Here is a 13,255-nt window from a genome sequence, read left to right as displayed (position 1 = left end):
GACTGCGGCAATCCCTTTTCCGCTGGCTGCAACCGGGGAGAGGTTAGGCGACGGCGACAGCAGATGCGAGCGGAAGCGCGTTCCTCCCCTTCCTCCATGGATGCGTCCCCCTTGGGTACGTCCATGTCACGATGCGAGCGCGTCGGCGTATCGAGCAACCGGCTACCAGTGTTGGCCGACACGCTGCGCAAACGATCCACGACAGGATTGCCCCTGTTCCGCGTCGCCTTATCGTACTTCTCCCCGTAGGAAACGTCGCGATCGAGCCACGCTCGGATCGGCGACATTTAACTCCCTTTCCTTGCTATAAGTCGAGCGAATATAAGTCGCTCACCGTAAATTGCCACCGACGTACCACGGCCGACTAAAGTCGCTCTGCATTAAATTGGCTCCTATAGGCGATTATAGTCTGCGTAGCGATCCGAGTATCGGTGTACCACCTTTCTCTGGAAATGCAGCAATAGTTTCTCACGAGACTCTTCGATAATAAAGTCACTCGAAGAAGATTTTCGAAAAAGAAAATGACGATCTTTCTCTCGAGTGCAAATTTTTGGCGGAGAAATCAGCCGTAAGGGTTAGTGGAAGCGTGAGCGGAAGAAAGAGAGGAAGAAGGCAGGACGAGGAATCTGAACGAGGAATAACGTGTTATTATTGATCGCGATTCCCATTCCATTCGCGTCGGGGGTGAAGGTGAAAATTTAATTGCCGGTAAACATGCTCTTGCGACTTGACTGGCGACCGCTTTTGTTATCGAGATGATCGTTGAAAACGAGGGAGGGAGAGGGGGAGAGGGGGGAGCGTAACTCGACGGGTGGTAATCGAATTTAGGGACGAAAGTGGCGCGAGAATTGGTCGACTAGTTTTACACCGAACGCGTGTAAATTTCCATGGAATAACGGGTGCACGGAAACGGAACCGGAGGATCCGACGGATCGCGATGCAACTCTCTCTCTCTCTCTCTCTCTCTTCCTCTCTCTGTCTTTCTCCCTCTCTCGGAATATCGTCGTCGTCGTCGTCGTCGTCGACCAACGCGCTAGTTTAATTACTTTACGAATATTAATTATCGCGGTTCTCTCTCTCTCTCTTTCTCTCTCTCTCTCTCGTTTCAACGGAATAGCCTGTTGCTGTAGAACGAGGCGATCGGGGAAAGATTTCGTTTGCTCGTGAAATTCCGTTGTTGGAAATTCGAATCGAAATTACCCGGATCTTTCGTTCGGATCGAGAATGAAATCCTTCGGGATTTTTTTTCTCTCTCTCTCTCTCCCACCGAACGAAGAAAGGGTAGGGGGGGAAAGGACTCGATTAGCAAATTGATGCGGATCCGGAGTATGCCGGTGGATTGGACCGGAGGATGTTGATCAATTACCGTAATCGTTGCTTCCCCTGGATCGAAGGAAGTTTGTCACGCGACAATGCCTTCGTTCCTTCGTGCCGACTATCGTCGTAATTACGTTATCGTACACCGTTATGTATATACACCGTTATTACGAACGTTTCCTCTCCGACGATCGCTGTTTACCCTCCTCTCCTTCTGTCCTCCGCTTTCTCTCTCTCTTTCTCGTTTCTCCTCCAGTTTACGAATGGAAAATATCGGCGATCCGGAGAATATTCGAATGGGCGAATCATAAGGCTTGGAAACGAGACGAAACGAAACGAGTTCCATGGATGACCAGCAGATGAGACGATTCCACGGAATATCGGATAAACGGGGAAGGAGGGGGGGAGAAAAATCTCCGATATGTAAAAGAATACATCAAACGCGCTCGATACTTCAAATATTCGTTGTCGGGGAACGGAATAACAATTTCCATTACTCGCACGTTTCCAGCCATCGAAACGGTCTACGACTAATCGAGAAACGATTCGCGGTTCGTGCGCGGCCCGACTACCCGTTTTCATCCGTCCTCCCTTCTTGGTCTCGACTCGAATCGATATCAATCGAGAGAGAGATAAATAAACGAATCGGAAAGGATTGAACGGCGCGTCATTTACCCCTGTTCCACTGTTTCAGATACGACCTAGAAACGGACAAGCTCTACTCCATCACGTGGTACAAGGACCACGAGGAATTCTACAGATACGTGCCCAGAGGGGAGCCCAAGAAGCACACCTATCACGTGGAGGGGGTTAAAGTTGACGTGAGTCGAAAACGGCTCGAATACTCGAGTTCTAGCGCGCCGTTCCGGGGGTGAGGTGGCAGGCTCGCGAGTACCAACTACGTCTAACAAAGCTAGCGCGACATCGGGAGAAATTCCATTTACGAGCCGGCACGGATAAAGCCGTACGGAGGGAAAAAGCGCGCAGTTACGCTCGTCGCTCCTTTTATCTCGCATCATCTCCAACTTCAATATCCACGCCGGTATACAGACCTCTTTGCGTGTTACGAGATGCGCGCGATTACCTTTGCGAATATGCGTCGGCATATGTATATGTATATATATACGTATATATATATATATATCGATCTCGAAGGTAAACATTTCGTGGACGATTTTTCTTTCTTTTTCCTCTTTCTTTTTATCTTCTTCCCCTTCCTTTGTCCACGAAATCTCGCAAATTATTATTCCTCGATCCCTCGAGAATAATTGTAGAAGAAAATCATAAGCGTCGTTTGGGATCGTGAGAGCGGTTCGTTTGATCGTTCGTTTTCCGAACGAAAAGTGGTCGACGATGAGGGGGAGAAAAAAGGAAAAAGAGGAAGAGACGAAAGGTCTGAATATTCCGGGTCTGATCGTTTTATCGCTCGCATCCGTCCGAAACGAAGGACGGGTTTTTGGGACCATGCGCAAGAAAAAGAAAAAAAAAAAAAAAAAAAATAAAAAAACGCGGGTTTCCTCGCTCGAGATCGTTGGTTCGTTCGTTGGTTGGTTCGCGACGAGGCCGAGACGTCACGCAGCTTTGAACGTAAGAACCCTCTATTCAATTTCCCCTTTCGAATTTTATTCGACGTCGTATATAAAAGTATTTCATCGAGCCGGTTCAAATCGACGGAATAAGGGAAGGGGAGGGGCGGGGGGTGGGCATAAAGTTGGCGATACGTTTCGATACGTGTGTCGTACGTTGTCCTTCCCGCGCCATTCGAACGAGGTCGTCGTGTCTTTATCGTCCCGAATAAATGTTTGACGAATCGGGGCGAGACGAAAGGAAGGGGGAAGAGGAGAGGGAGGAGAGGTTGTCTCTCGTGACCGAAGCAGCTATATCGGTTGTAAAGTCGAATCGCGAGAAAGGAGAGAAGGAAAGAGAGAAGATATATATATATATATATAAAACCGATCGATCTCTTCTCGGATCGCGGAGGTCCATGCGGAGAGAGAAAGAGAGAGAAAGAGAAAGAGAGAGGGAGAGGAAAGCCGTACGAAACGGAATCGCATCGAGACCGTTCTCGATACGATACGTCCGTTTCCGATTCCGCGTTTTTCGGGCGAACGAAAGGCACGAAAGTTCCGTTTTCTCCTCTTCCTCCCCCCTCCACCGCGCTCGTTAATATCGGCCGACGCGTAACGAGCGTTACGTGATTCGAATCGGCTCATCCTTTTTCTCCGGAGAAGAGGATCCGGAGAACTCCGGGAAGGAAGAGGAAGAGAGAGCACGGCTATTAATCTGACTCGGTCCAATGGCCGCCCGATATCGACAAAGAAATTTCTTTCGTGGACAAAAGCGAGCGTGTCTTTTCACCCCTCTCCACCGCCGCCCATTCCTCCGCTTGGATATCGCTCGCGTGACACTTATTGGAGTAGCAGGAATTAAGTGGATTTAGCGGCCGGAGCCGTATATTTTCTACTTCAGAGGGGGAGGGAGGGATCTCGACTTTTAATTTTCCTCCACCCCCCTCTCGTTCGCCCGCGTTACGTAACATCGCCACGCTTAATTTCGCTATCGCTGAAAATTTTAAATCCTCCCTCCCGCCTCCCTCTCTATTCTCGACATTTATTTAACCCCTTCCCTCTCCCTCGAATAATTTCGTTGGAACGGAGAGAAAGGGATCGAGAATTCCTCGCGGTCGAAGACGAGCAGAGAAGATTAAGTTTTATCGGCTCGCGGAGGTCGCCTCCCCTCCTACTCGACGATTCGTCGTCGTCCTCGTCGTCGTTAGTTAATTTCCACTCGGACGAAGGAACGAAGCAAGAGGTTTGCGGTCGCTTTTGAAATCTCGTTTCCACGCCTAATCGTTTTCAAAAAAGAAGAAGAAAAAAAAAAACTCTCGCGAGTTTTCTCCGCGTTAAACTTCCCTCTCCCCCTCTCTCTCTCTCTCTCTCTCGGCGAGTACCTTTTTTGCAGATCCTCTTATTTCCGAGAAACGTAGTTGGCGCGAGAAAGGGAGGGAAAAAAGAAAAAAAGGAAGGCGAGAAAGCGAGTCACGTTTTATCGGGACGTATACGGGGACGTGTGCAGCAGCCGTTTCTCTCGGTGAATAGCGGACGCGCGGCGCCATTCGTCTCTCCCTCTCTCTCCCTCTTCCTCGTTGGAGGCGAATCGGTCGGTCCGCAGGAGTCGCGCGCCGCGCGCCGCTCGCCGGCGAAACACGAACGAAATAACCCCCGGAGGTAATGCGATTCCCGCCAACGTTTCGACTTGGACCCTCCCCCACCTCCTTGTTTTCCCGCAACTTTTCTCGCCAAACGTAAATCGATTTGTCGATGAGGAAAGTTTGCGCAGAGGCCATCCTCGTCGTCGCGATAAAACGTTTTCTCGCTCGCTCGCTCGCTCGTTCGACGACCCGAGAGTCGAGATCTCGATCGAATTTTTTTCGGCTCTTTCGAAAGCGCGCGAGGAAGGGGGGAGGGGATCGTGGATATTTGTAACTCCGAAGCGAAAAAAAAGAAAAAAAGACACGCCACCGGGTGTCTGATAAATGGATTATCAACGTTGGCGGGTCTTCCCTTTGCCCCACCACTCCTTCTCAACGTAGTAGGAATTAATCGGCGATCGGATCTCTCCACTTTCGATATGGGTGAAGAGGAAAGAGGAAGAATAGAGAGAGAGGGAGAAAGAACGAAACAACTCCTCGTTGCTTTTTTTCTTTCTTTTTTTTAACTGGCCAGAGACCCTATCTATCCATCCATCCATCCATCCATCCATCGTCGAAATAACTTTCGATACACGTAGATCGGGGCACGCTCGTGCGGCAATAAATCGATATAAGCGCGTGTAAGCCTCTTACCCACCTCATAGCGTAATATTCTATCTATGAAGAATAATTGAAGCTGTGCAGCGTCTGTGCGGAAACGGTGAAGGTAGGAAACGAGAGAGTGGTAGTAGGGGGAACTAGGCAACAGCTCGGAATGGAGAGGTGGGTGATCGTCGTGGCCGAAAAACGTTTCGAAACGGTTCCCCGTTGTTTGGAGTTTTAAAAAAAGGGGGGAGGGGGTGGAGAGAAAAGTCGCGCATCGATCTCCACCCCTCGCCACGGGGGGAGGGATCACCGTTGGAAAGATAAAGCGGGAAACTCTCGCTCGCGAAAACCCGGGAGAAATTAGTGGCCGCGATTTATAGGGCGACGTGGACGATTTTGTTTCAGTATCGGCGCTCCGATCACCAGCAAGTTCTGCTTCAGAACGTGAGCCTGTACACCAGCGGGAAATACAAGTGCGAGGTGATCACAGAGGCTCCTAGCTTCAATGCGGTCAACGCGGAAGCCAATATGGAGATCGTAGGTGAGTGGAACCTAAGTAAGGTCGTAAAATTATGATTGGTTGGTATTATGTTGGACGAAGAAAGAGAGAAAGAAATAATCGTGGAAGATTCGAGCGAGTAGGAGAAGGTAAATTGGACAAAATTATTTCTTTCTCGATTTTAGGTATTTTATTTAAGAGATTTAACTTTTAGAAAAGGATAGTACGCTTTTTATTATAATTTATCATTTCGATTAAAAAATATGCAAAAACTGAATGTATAAGAAAAATTAACATTGCATTTAGTTAATATCGAATAACATTAAGAAAAGAAAATATAAATAATTATGATTGAAGAAGATTTGGAGTTTGAGAATTGGAAATGGCATTCCAAAGAAACGTACATGTTCGAGGAAAAGAACAATTTATTTGCTACGAAAATAACGATAAAAACGATAAAACTGAAAATTATAAAATGAAAGAAACATTGGAAAAAGACATACTGCGTACCAATGGCTAGATCAAAGAATCCGCTCGTACACATCATTTACGGCCGGCTTTAAACGTTAAAATTAATTCTAATAATTCTAATAAGTTTTGCAAACTTGTGCGAAAAATATGTACATTCTCGCGTGGAACGAAATAAATGGAATAAAAAAATTAAAAAGTTAATTAAAATTAAAATTAAAAAAATTAAAAAATATAAAAAAATTATGGAATCGTTGTTACATTATTTGCGCAATTTCTAATACGAAATCGGTTGTACCCGTTATAAAATTGAAATTTAAAACGCTTCTTAAAAAATTTACGGAATATCTCTCTATTGAAACGACCGATCAATCATCGATCGATTCTCTCCCTAAATATACATATTTAATCTGTAAAAAAAAGACGATTTAAAATTTTAACGCATTTGTCACAAAATCAATTTTATCCAGCTTATTTGAGATATGCACCGTTCGAATCGAAGGAAAACCTTTCCTTCCTTCCAACAGTCACGCGCACGATTAGAACGTTCACGCACGTTGCAGCTGTCGTGCGGCTTCTTCTAAGCTCTAACCTCCTCCCACCCGCTTCCACCACCCGCTTCCCACGCGATCCTTGTGAAAATGGAGATTCAATTTTTCGGGATAGCGCTCGCAAAGGAAAGAGAGAGGGAGGGAGAAAGAGACAAAGTCCGAGGAGAATATTAGAGAGTCCGTGGTGTGTAGCGGGCTAAGGAGGAGGGGGCGTAAAAGGAGAAAGAAAGAGAGGGGGGAGAGGAAAGGAAGAAAGGCTTCTCGAGCGTAAAAGCATCTGCTGGGCTCGGAAAGGGAAGTCGCGACGCGAGAGACTAAAGGGGGCCGCGTAACGCGTTCGAAAGCCTTTTCGAAAGCGTTTCTTCGAAAACGATGAAATTTCCTTCCCCCCCTCCGCCGCGTTTCCTTCTATTCTCCGTAGTCCGGCCGCGCTCTCCGACCTATGCACGATCGATAACCCGCCGCGTACCCGCCATTACCGTGCCTTTACCGACCTCGTGGAAAATTTTCGTACGCGGCAAATAACCCGCGGCCATCCCTCGTGTCTCTGCCCTTTCCCCTCTCTTTCCTTCCTTCTCGAAAGTAAAACCGGGGAATCGCGTGACACGGTTCGTCCAATTTCCTTTTCTCTCTCTCTCTCTCTCTCTCTCTCTCTCTCTTTTTGGAAACACACGTTTGACGTTACTCTCGCCGATGTAAAAGCTTTACTTTGAGCGAAGATCTCTCGAAGTAAATTTCAACTCTCGTTCTCCTCGAGAGGGGGGAAGGAAAGTGCGTAGGGATGAAACAGGAAGGAAAAATTTCGTAAACTGCGAAAAGAGGAGGGAGAGAAGAAAGAGGAAGGGGAGCAGGGTAAGGATAATTATGAACCGAATCGTTTTGCCCTCGAAAGGGTTACGCAGTAGGGAATAGAATATTGTAAACGTGACAGGTTTGCAAGACTTAGGGATGAACTATTTTTTTATTTTTATCCACCCAAAAAACGATCCGACTTCGTCCGTCGAATCCGATCTCCGACGAAGATGGAGAGAGAAAAACAACAAAGCGTTTATAAAAGGGGAGGAAAAAAAAAAAAAAAGGTTGTTGTGATTGCAGTTCTACCTCAAGAGGGACCGTTGATAACGGGCGAGGAGAAGATTTACGCGAGCGGCGACATCCTCGGTCTGAATTGCACCAGCGGCAAGTCTCATCCCGCCTCGACGTTCAAATGGTTCATCAATGGGAAGCAGGTGAGAGGAAGGCGAGAACTTGGGGGGAGGAAACGGTGGAAACGGGTCTTCCCTTTCGTATTAGAGGGAGAGAGAGAGAAAGTTACACAGTTTGCCACGGTCGAAAGTTATAGATAGACTTTGGAGAGGCGAAAGCGTGCAACGGATAGACGAAGCGTGACGACGAGCAGGACCTGGGGATCGTTAAACGGATCAGAGAGAAAAGAGGGAGGGAGAGCGCTTAGGCTGCCGGTCGAAGGAAGCGATACCGGCAACGACGACGATGCTTGATGAGCCAAAGTTCCAATTAACGAGCGCTACCGAAAGCCGTGAGAGAAGGCGCGTAATATATAGCGTGTGCAATCCGTATCCGTCTCGACGAACCGCCCCTACGCAACCACACTTCTCTTTTCGTCTACACTTTCTCCCGGAAACTCGACGACTTTGCAACTTTCCAACTCTCCCTTTCTCCCTCTTCTCCCGTCGGGCGGAGAAGAAAGGGGAAAAGAAGGAAAGAAGAAACGTGGACAAAGGGGACGGCGAAATTCGGGCAACTCGGTTAATTAATCCACGTGACGTGGAGCTGGGAAAGGAATCTAATTTGTCCGCGGGAAAATAAAAAAATCGGGAGGATTTGGAGAAAGGAAGCGATTGGCGCGCGCGAGGTCGTCGGGGGATTCGAATATAATCCGCAAAGCGGAAGCAGTTGAGCGGGGCGAAGCGAGCGGATGCCCGGTTTAAAGATTACGTCGATGAACGTCGGTCGTCCCCTTTAGGGCTTCGCGACGAATCGCGACACGGCGCGCGACGCGATACGACGGCTCGAAAACTTTTCCCTTATCGGCCGCGCCTCGTCTCCGCCGCCTCCTCTGTCTCCCTCTGCTTCTGGCAAAACTTGCCTCGCCTTCTCTCGGCGATGTCCATTAAGAGTTGAGCGAGTTTACCGCGCCACTTAACGCGAGTAGTAATATCGTTTCGAAAACGTCCTACGTCTCGTCTCGTCTCTCGATTCGGAGGATACAAGGCCTCCTCGTTTCGGGCCTTGTATCCTTTCGATTCGAACGGAGATAGAACGAATGGAGATGTTCGAAAAGAGCAAGAAGAGATCGAGGTTACGATCACGATAATGAATATCGTTTCGGGAAGAAGATTCGAAAGAGGAGGGGAAGAAGAAGCGAAATGTAGCTTCGCGAAATTCGAGAAAATTTNAGAGAGAGAGAGAGAGAGAGAGAGAGAGAGAGGAGGTCTAAACGCGCATCCATCCATCCGGTTATCATTTCTGGGAGAAGGGACAAGGTTCTTTGCTCGGATGGCCCGCGGCTGGGAATCTCGTTGGGCGGAAAGGGGAGGAAATCTCGATAGGGACGACGTTTCCGCTTCCCTTCGCCCTCTCCACCCCTCCTCTTTCCTTCCATTACGCCACGCAATCGCGTCGAATCGCGCGCGAATCGAGTATCGTTTCGTCCTCGCCCTCGTCGTCTCCCTCGATCGCGATAATTGGAAATATAATTCCGTGGCGAGAGATCGATCGCCGTTACGAGATCGTAACGACATACAATTCGGGGAAGAACACGTTCCGTCGTTGATTCGTTTCAGGTGAAGCCCGACACGGAAATGGTGTTCGAGCAGCACGGACTCTACTCGGTGATATCCAGTTTACGGCTACAGTTGGAACCGAATCACTTCGCTGGCGACAAAATAAACGTCAGGTAATTTCGTCCTGGACGATCTCCTCTCCGACCACCATCACATCAACCAGCCCCCCTCGAGTCCGACGATTAATGCGTCTCTATCAATTTTGTCAAAAGATGCGAGGCGACCGTGGAATTGGATTCAAACTCGGACGCGCTGCTCCTCGAGACTCGCACAACGGAAGTTTTCGGTAAGCATCCTTCGTTTCGTTCCTCCTTCTTCCTTCCTTCCTTCCTTTCTTTCGTTGTTTAACTCTCTCCTTCGTGCGGAAAAGAGAGAGAGAGAGAGACGGGAACCGTCGAAACGACGGACGCGTTAATTAACGCGTGCTTGACGTCGCGAGAAACGATTACCTCGTTATTTCTCGACCAAAGAGGCGCAACCCCGGAGAAAGCGAGGAGGGAAAAAGGAACGGAGAGGGGGGGGGAGAGCGCGAGGAGTCACTTTCGCAGGAAATTAAGCATCGCTCGTGCCCTCTAACGAATTAAGGATGCTTTACGATCGTCGTCGTCGTCCAGAGTGGAACGGGGTGCCTGGGCCGGCCGCAAAGTCGGACCGAGATCTCCCTCGAGAAACGGCCGCGTCCGTGGACCGTTCAAAATTAAAACAATAATTTACCTTTCGTTTACCTTTTGCCTCGCGATCGCCCTTCTTTCTTTCTTTCTTTCACGATCAATTTCAACGCGTAAATTACGCCCCATCACGTGCCACGAACCGCCCATTTGACCCGAGGATGGACGGAGGAAATTGTATAAATGAAAAATTAAAATAAAAATGGAGCTCGGAGAACGGATGGTGGCGATCGATCGAGAAAGGAGAACGAGAGGAGAAATTTACTCCCCTCGCGTCTACTCGAAAATCGCCAATGGGGAGGCAAAGGGAAAGAGAGAGAGAGAGAGAGAGGGAGGGAACGTCTCGACGAAATTGCTCTTAACGATCTTCGATTTTCTCTAGTTAGTCCAAGTTGTTCTTGGAAGCGACGTACGTCGCGTTGCTGCTCCTGTCGCATTTGCCCTTCCCCTCTCCCCCTCTCCCCCTGTCTATTCTCCGGTGTCGGGCAAAAGTCGGCTTAAAATGTTGAAATTTCGCGCGAAATCCTTGCCTCGCTTCGTCACTATACCTCGCTTGTTCCGGATGTTTCAGTCGCAGGACACGCGACCACCCTCGCGTCTGCCGTCTGCCGCTTGACGGTGGTTAGCGCGCTGCTCGCCGCGCTGCTGGTCTAGGAGTAGGATCGACGACGAGCGCGGCCGGCCGCGCTTCCCTCCTCCGAGGAGCCGTCGAGGAGGAGACCGTCGTCGGAAGGAGAGAGGGCGAAGCGTCGATGAGAGTGGGGAAGAAGAGGAGAGGAGAGGAAATGGAAATGGTTTCGAAAGGACCGCGTTTGGCTACTTGGCCGGATGGACGATCATCGATCCAGAGGAGGGAGGAACGCGGAGCCCGGATTTACCGTGCCGCGTATTACGGCACGCGACTCGAAAATACGATTTACGAGGGTGTAAGCCGATTAATTCGGAACGATTCGACGGGAGCACGGGCTGGCCGTAAATATTTATCGAAAAATACGCGTGTACGGAAGCGAGGGGACTCGAGCATGATTATTCTTGGACCGATGATGGATAGGAATCGGGCGAGCGAGCGAGCGAGCGAGCGAGCCAACGAGCGAGCCAGCCGTCTCCTCCACGCTCCTCCACCCTCCCGCGCATATCTATCCGTGTTTCTCTCGCATCACGCGCGCACTCGCGTAACGATACGTCTAAGTAAGTACGTGTTATCCATCCCAGTTGTACGGCTTCCAAGCTTCTAATTCCCGTTGTCTACTTCCCGAAGGACGCGACGCGCCCGCTCGCTCGCTCGCTCGATCCCTCGCTCGCTTCGCGATCCTCCCCCTCCCCCTCCTCCTCTTCCGCCTCCTAGACGCCTCTGTGAATACTTTATACATACTATTATTATTACCACTACTACCACCACGCCTGCCGTATCTATCGAGAAGAATAGATACCTCGTGATCGAGATTAGAGAAAAAAAGAGGCGAAACGTCGTCGAATCGTCGTCGCTTTCCGTAGAGAAACGCAATGCGCAATGATCGGCATCTCGCGTCATTGTCGCCCGAGAAACCCCACATCGGAAAGAGATCGTACGCGTACTTGTGTGTATGGCCTAATGTATATATATACATATACATATTCGCAAATATTTAGCAAATAAATCGTATTTCATTAAAAAAGCGACCGATTTTCAACATTCCCCTCCTCGTTTGTTATATCTCTCCAACCCCTCCTCATTTCCGCTATATATATATATCGCGAAACGAGCGCGATTAGAAAAATTCGACTCGATCTCGTCCAACGAACGGTGTTTCCAGCGATCGAGAAAGAATTAATGGTGGTTCGTGCCACGAGACAATACAGAGGGAGAGAGGGAGGGAGAGAGAGAGAGAGAGAGAGAACGCGCAGAGGGGCGCCCCTTAACTCGATACCAAGGAAATTCTCGAGAGGATAAACGGTCGGTCGACGCGAGTCTCCCGGAAGACGATCGATGCTAATGGCCCGTGCCAAACCAGACGGCCTACCTACCTACCTACCTACCTACCTACCTACCTACCTATCTACCTGCCTGCCTGCTTGCCTGACCGTCCTTTGAATATGTATCGACGCGCTCTCTCTCTCTCTCCTCCCTCCCTCTTCGTTCTCCTCCATTTCGTAGTTTCGAGTCGCGATCCTCGAAACGAGGTGACCAACCGACCGACCAACCAACCGACCAACCATCGAATTCGATTACGGGCGGTTAACATTCGACGCCGGCACGAATTTTCTCCATTTGTGAGCGATCGAGTGTGTTGGACGTTCGTCGACGAGTTTGGCATCGAGGAGACCGAGGGAATCGATACCAGGCGCCAATTATAACCGTGTCGTCGTTTCCGTGTCCCATCCACTCCTACCCTACCCCCTTCGTCTCTATCGCTCGTCTCTCAACGATACGTAAAAAGAAAAAAAAAAGAGAAAAGGAAAGAAAAAAAGAAAAATAAGCGGCATATCTCGAAGTTCTTTTTTTTTTTTTTTTTTTTATAGCAAATTCGTGTCAACGGCCGAACGGGTGAAGCGAAATCTTACGGCTCGAGCTTAAAAGCCAAAGGTTCGCGTGCTCGTATAACGGAGAACGGCCGGTTACGGCCAAGATGGATCGACCCCCGGCCCAACCTTAACAGCTATATTAAAATTATTAGAATCCATCGAATCTCCCCTATATAATAAATTCTATTCCTTTCGATCGAAATTGAATCTCAAGTTGATCGATATTCAGCTCGCGGTCCCCTAACGTCGACCCCCCCCTTTAATTAACTTGTTCGCCGAGCGACTCTCTCCTCCTCCTTTTTCCTCTCTCCTTTTTTTCTTTCTCCTTTTTTGTTCCATCCATGGCGCGCACGCCTCCTCCGCGCGCGTTTTCCGCCCTGTCTTTCCCCTGCGACTACATAAATCTCAATTATTCCACTTTCCACCACCGTGTCGTTTATCCACGCGGGGAAGAGAAGGGAAGGCGACACCTCCTCTGAAGGAGAAACGCGAGGAGGAAGAGGGGCACCTCGATGAAAATCGTCGATACTCCTCTTCTTCGAAAGTTGTTTCTTCGCGGCGTTTCTTCCGCAATTCTTCCTTCCATTCCCTGCCGCATCTTGAATTATAAAATCTTGCGCACCTGCTCGGATCGATCGAATTCTCGTTCC

General features: G+C 49.1%; 1 protein-coding gene across 12 annotated transcripts in view; it reads left to right on the top strand.

Moving 5' to 3' along the window:
- The window catches only part of LOC102674684, a 77,649-nt gene extending 64,977 nt beyond the window's left edge, over positions 1-12,672 (top strand). For 5 of the 12 annotated variants that reach the window (XM_031509050.1, XM_031509049.1, XM_031509043.1 and 2 more), the window contains 6 exons: positions 2,012-2,138; positions 5,519-5,654; positions 7,727-7,860; positions 9,436-9,548; positions 9,648-9,721; positions 10,675-11,063. In XM_031509050.1, the coding sequence (XP_031364910.1) occupies positions 2,012-2,138; positions 5,519-5,654; positions 7,727-7,860; positions 9,436-9,548; positions 9,648-9,721; positions 10,675-10,757 (667 nt within the window). In that variant the 3' untranslated portion in view covers positions 10,758-11,063. Of the gene's footprint in view, positions 1-2,011; positions 2,139-5,518; positions 5,655-7,710; positions 7,861-9,435; positions 9,549-9,647; positions 9,722-10,674; positions 11,064-12,602 lie in introns of those variants that run through there. The other 7 variants (XM_031509045.1, XM_031509046.1, XM_031509044.1 and 4 more) reach the window with 7 other exon arrangements.
- Positions 12,673-13,255: the final 583 nt, after the last annotated feature.

Source organism: Apis dorsata, unplaced genomic scaffold, assembly GCF_000469605.1.
Source record: "Apis dorsata unplaced genomic scaffold, Apis dorsata 1.3 scaffold_118, whole genome shotgun sequence".
NCBI classification, from domain to species: Eukaryota; Metazoa; Arthropoda; class Insecta; order Hymenoptera; family Apidae; genus Apis; species Apis dorsata.
The sequence above is the reverse complement of the archived record's forward strand: the minus strand, read 5'-3'. Positions and strand labels throughout refer to the sequence as shown.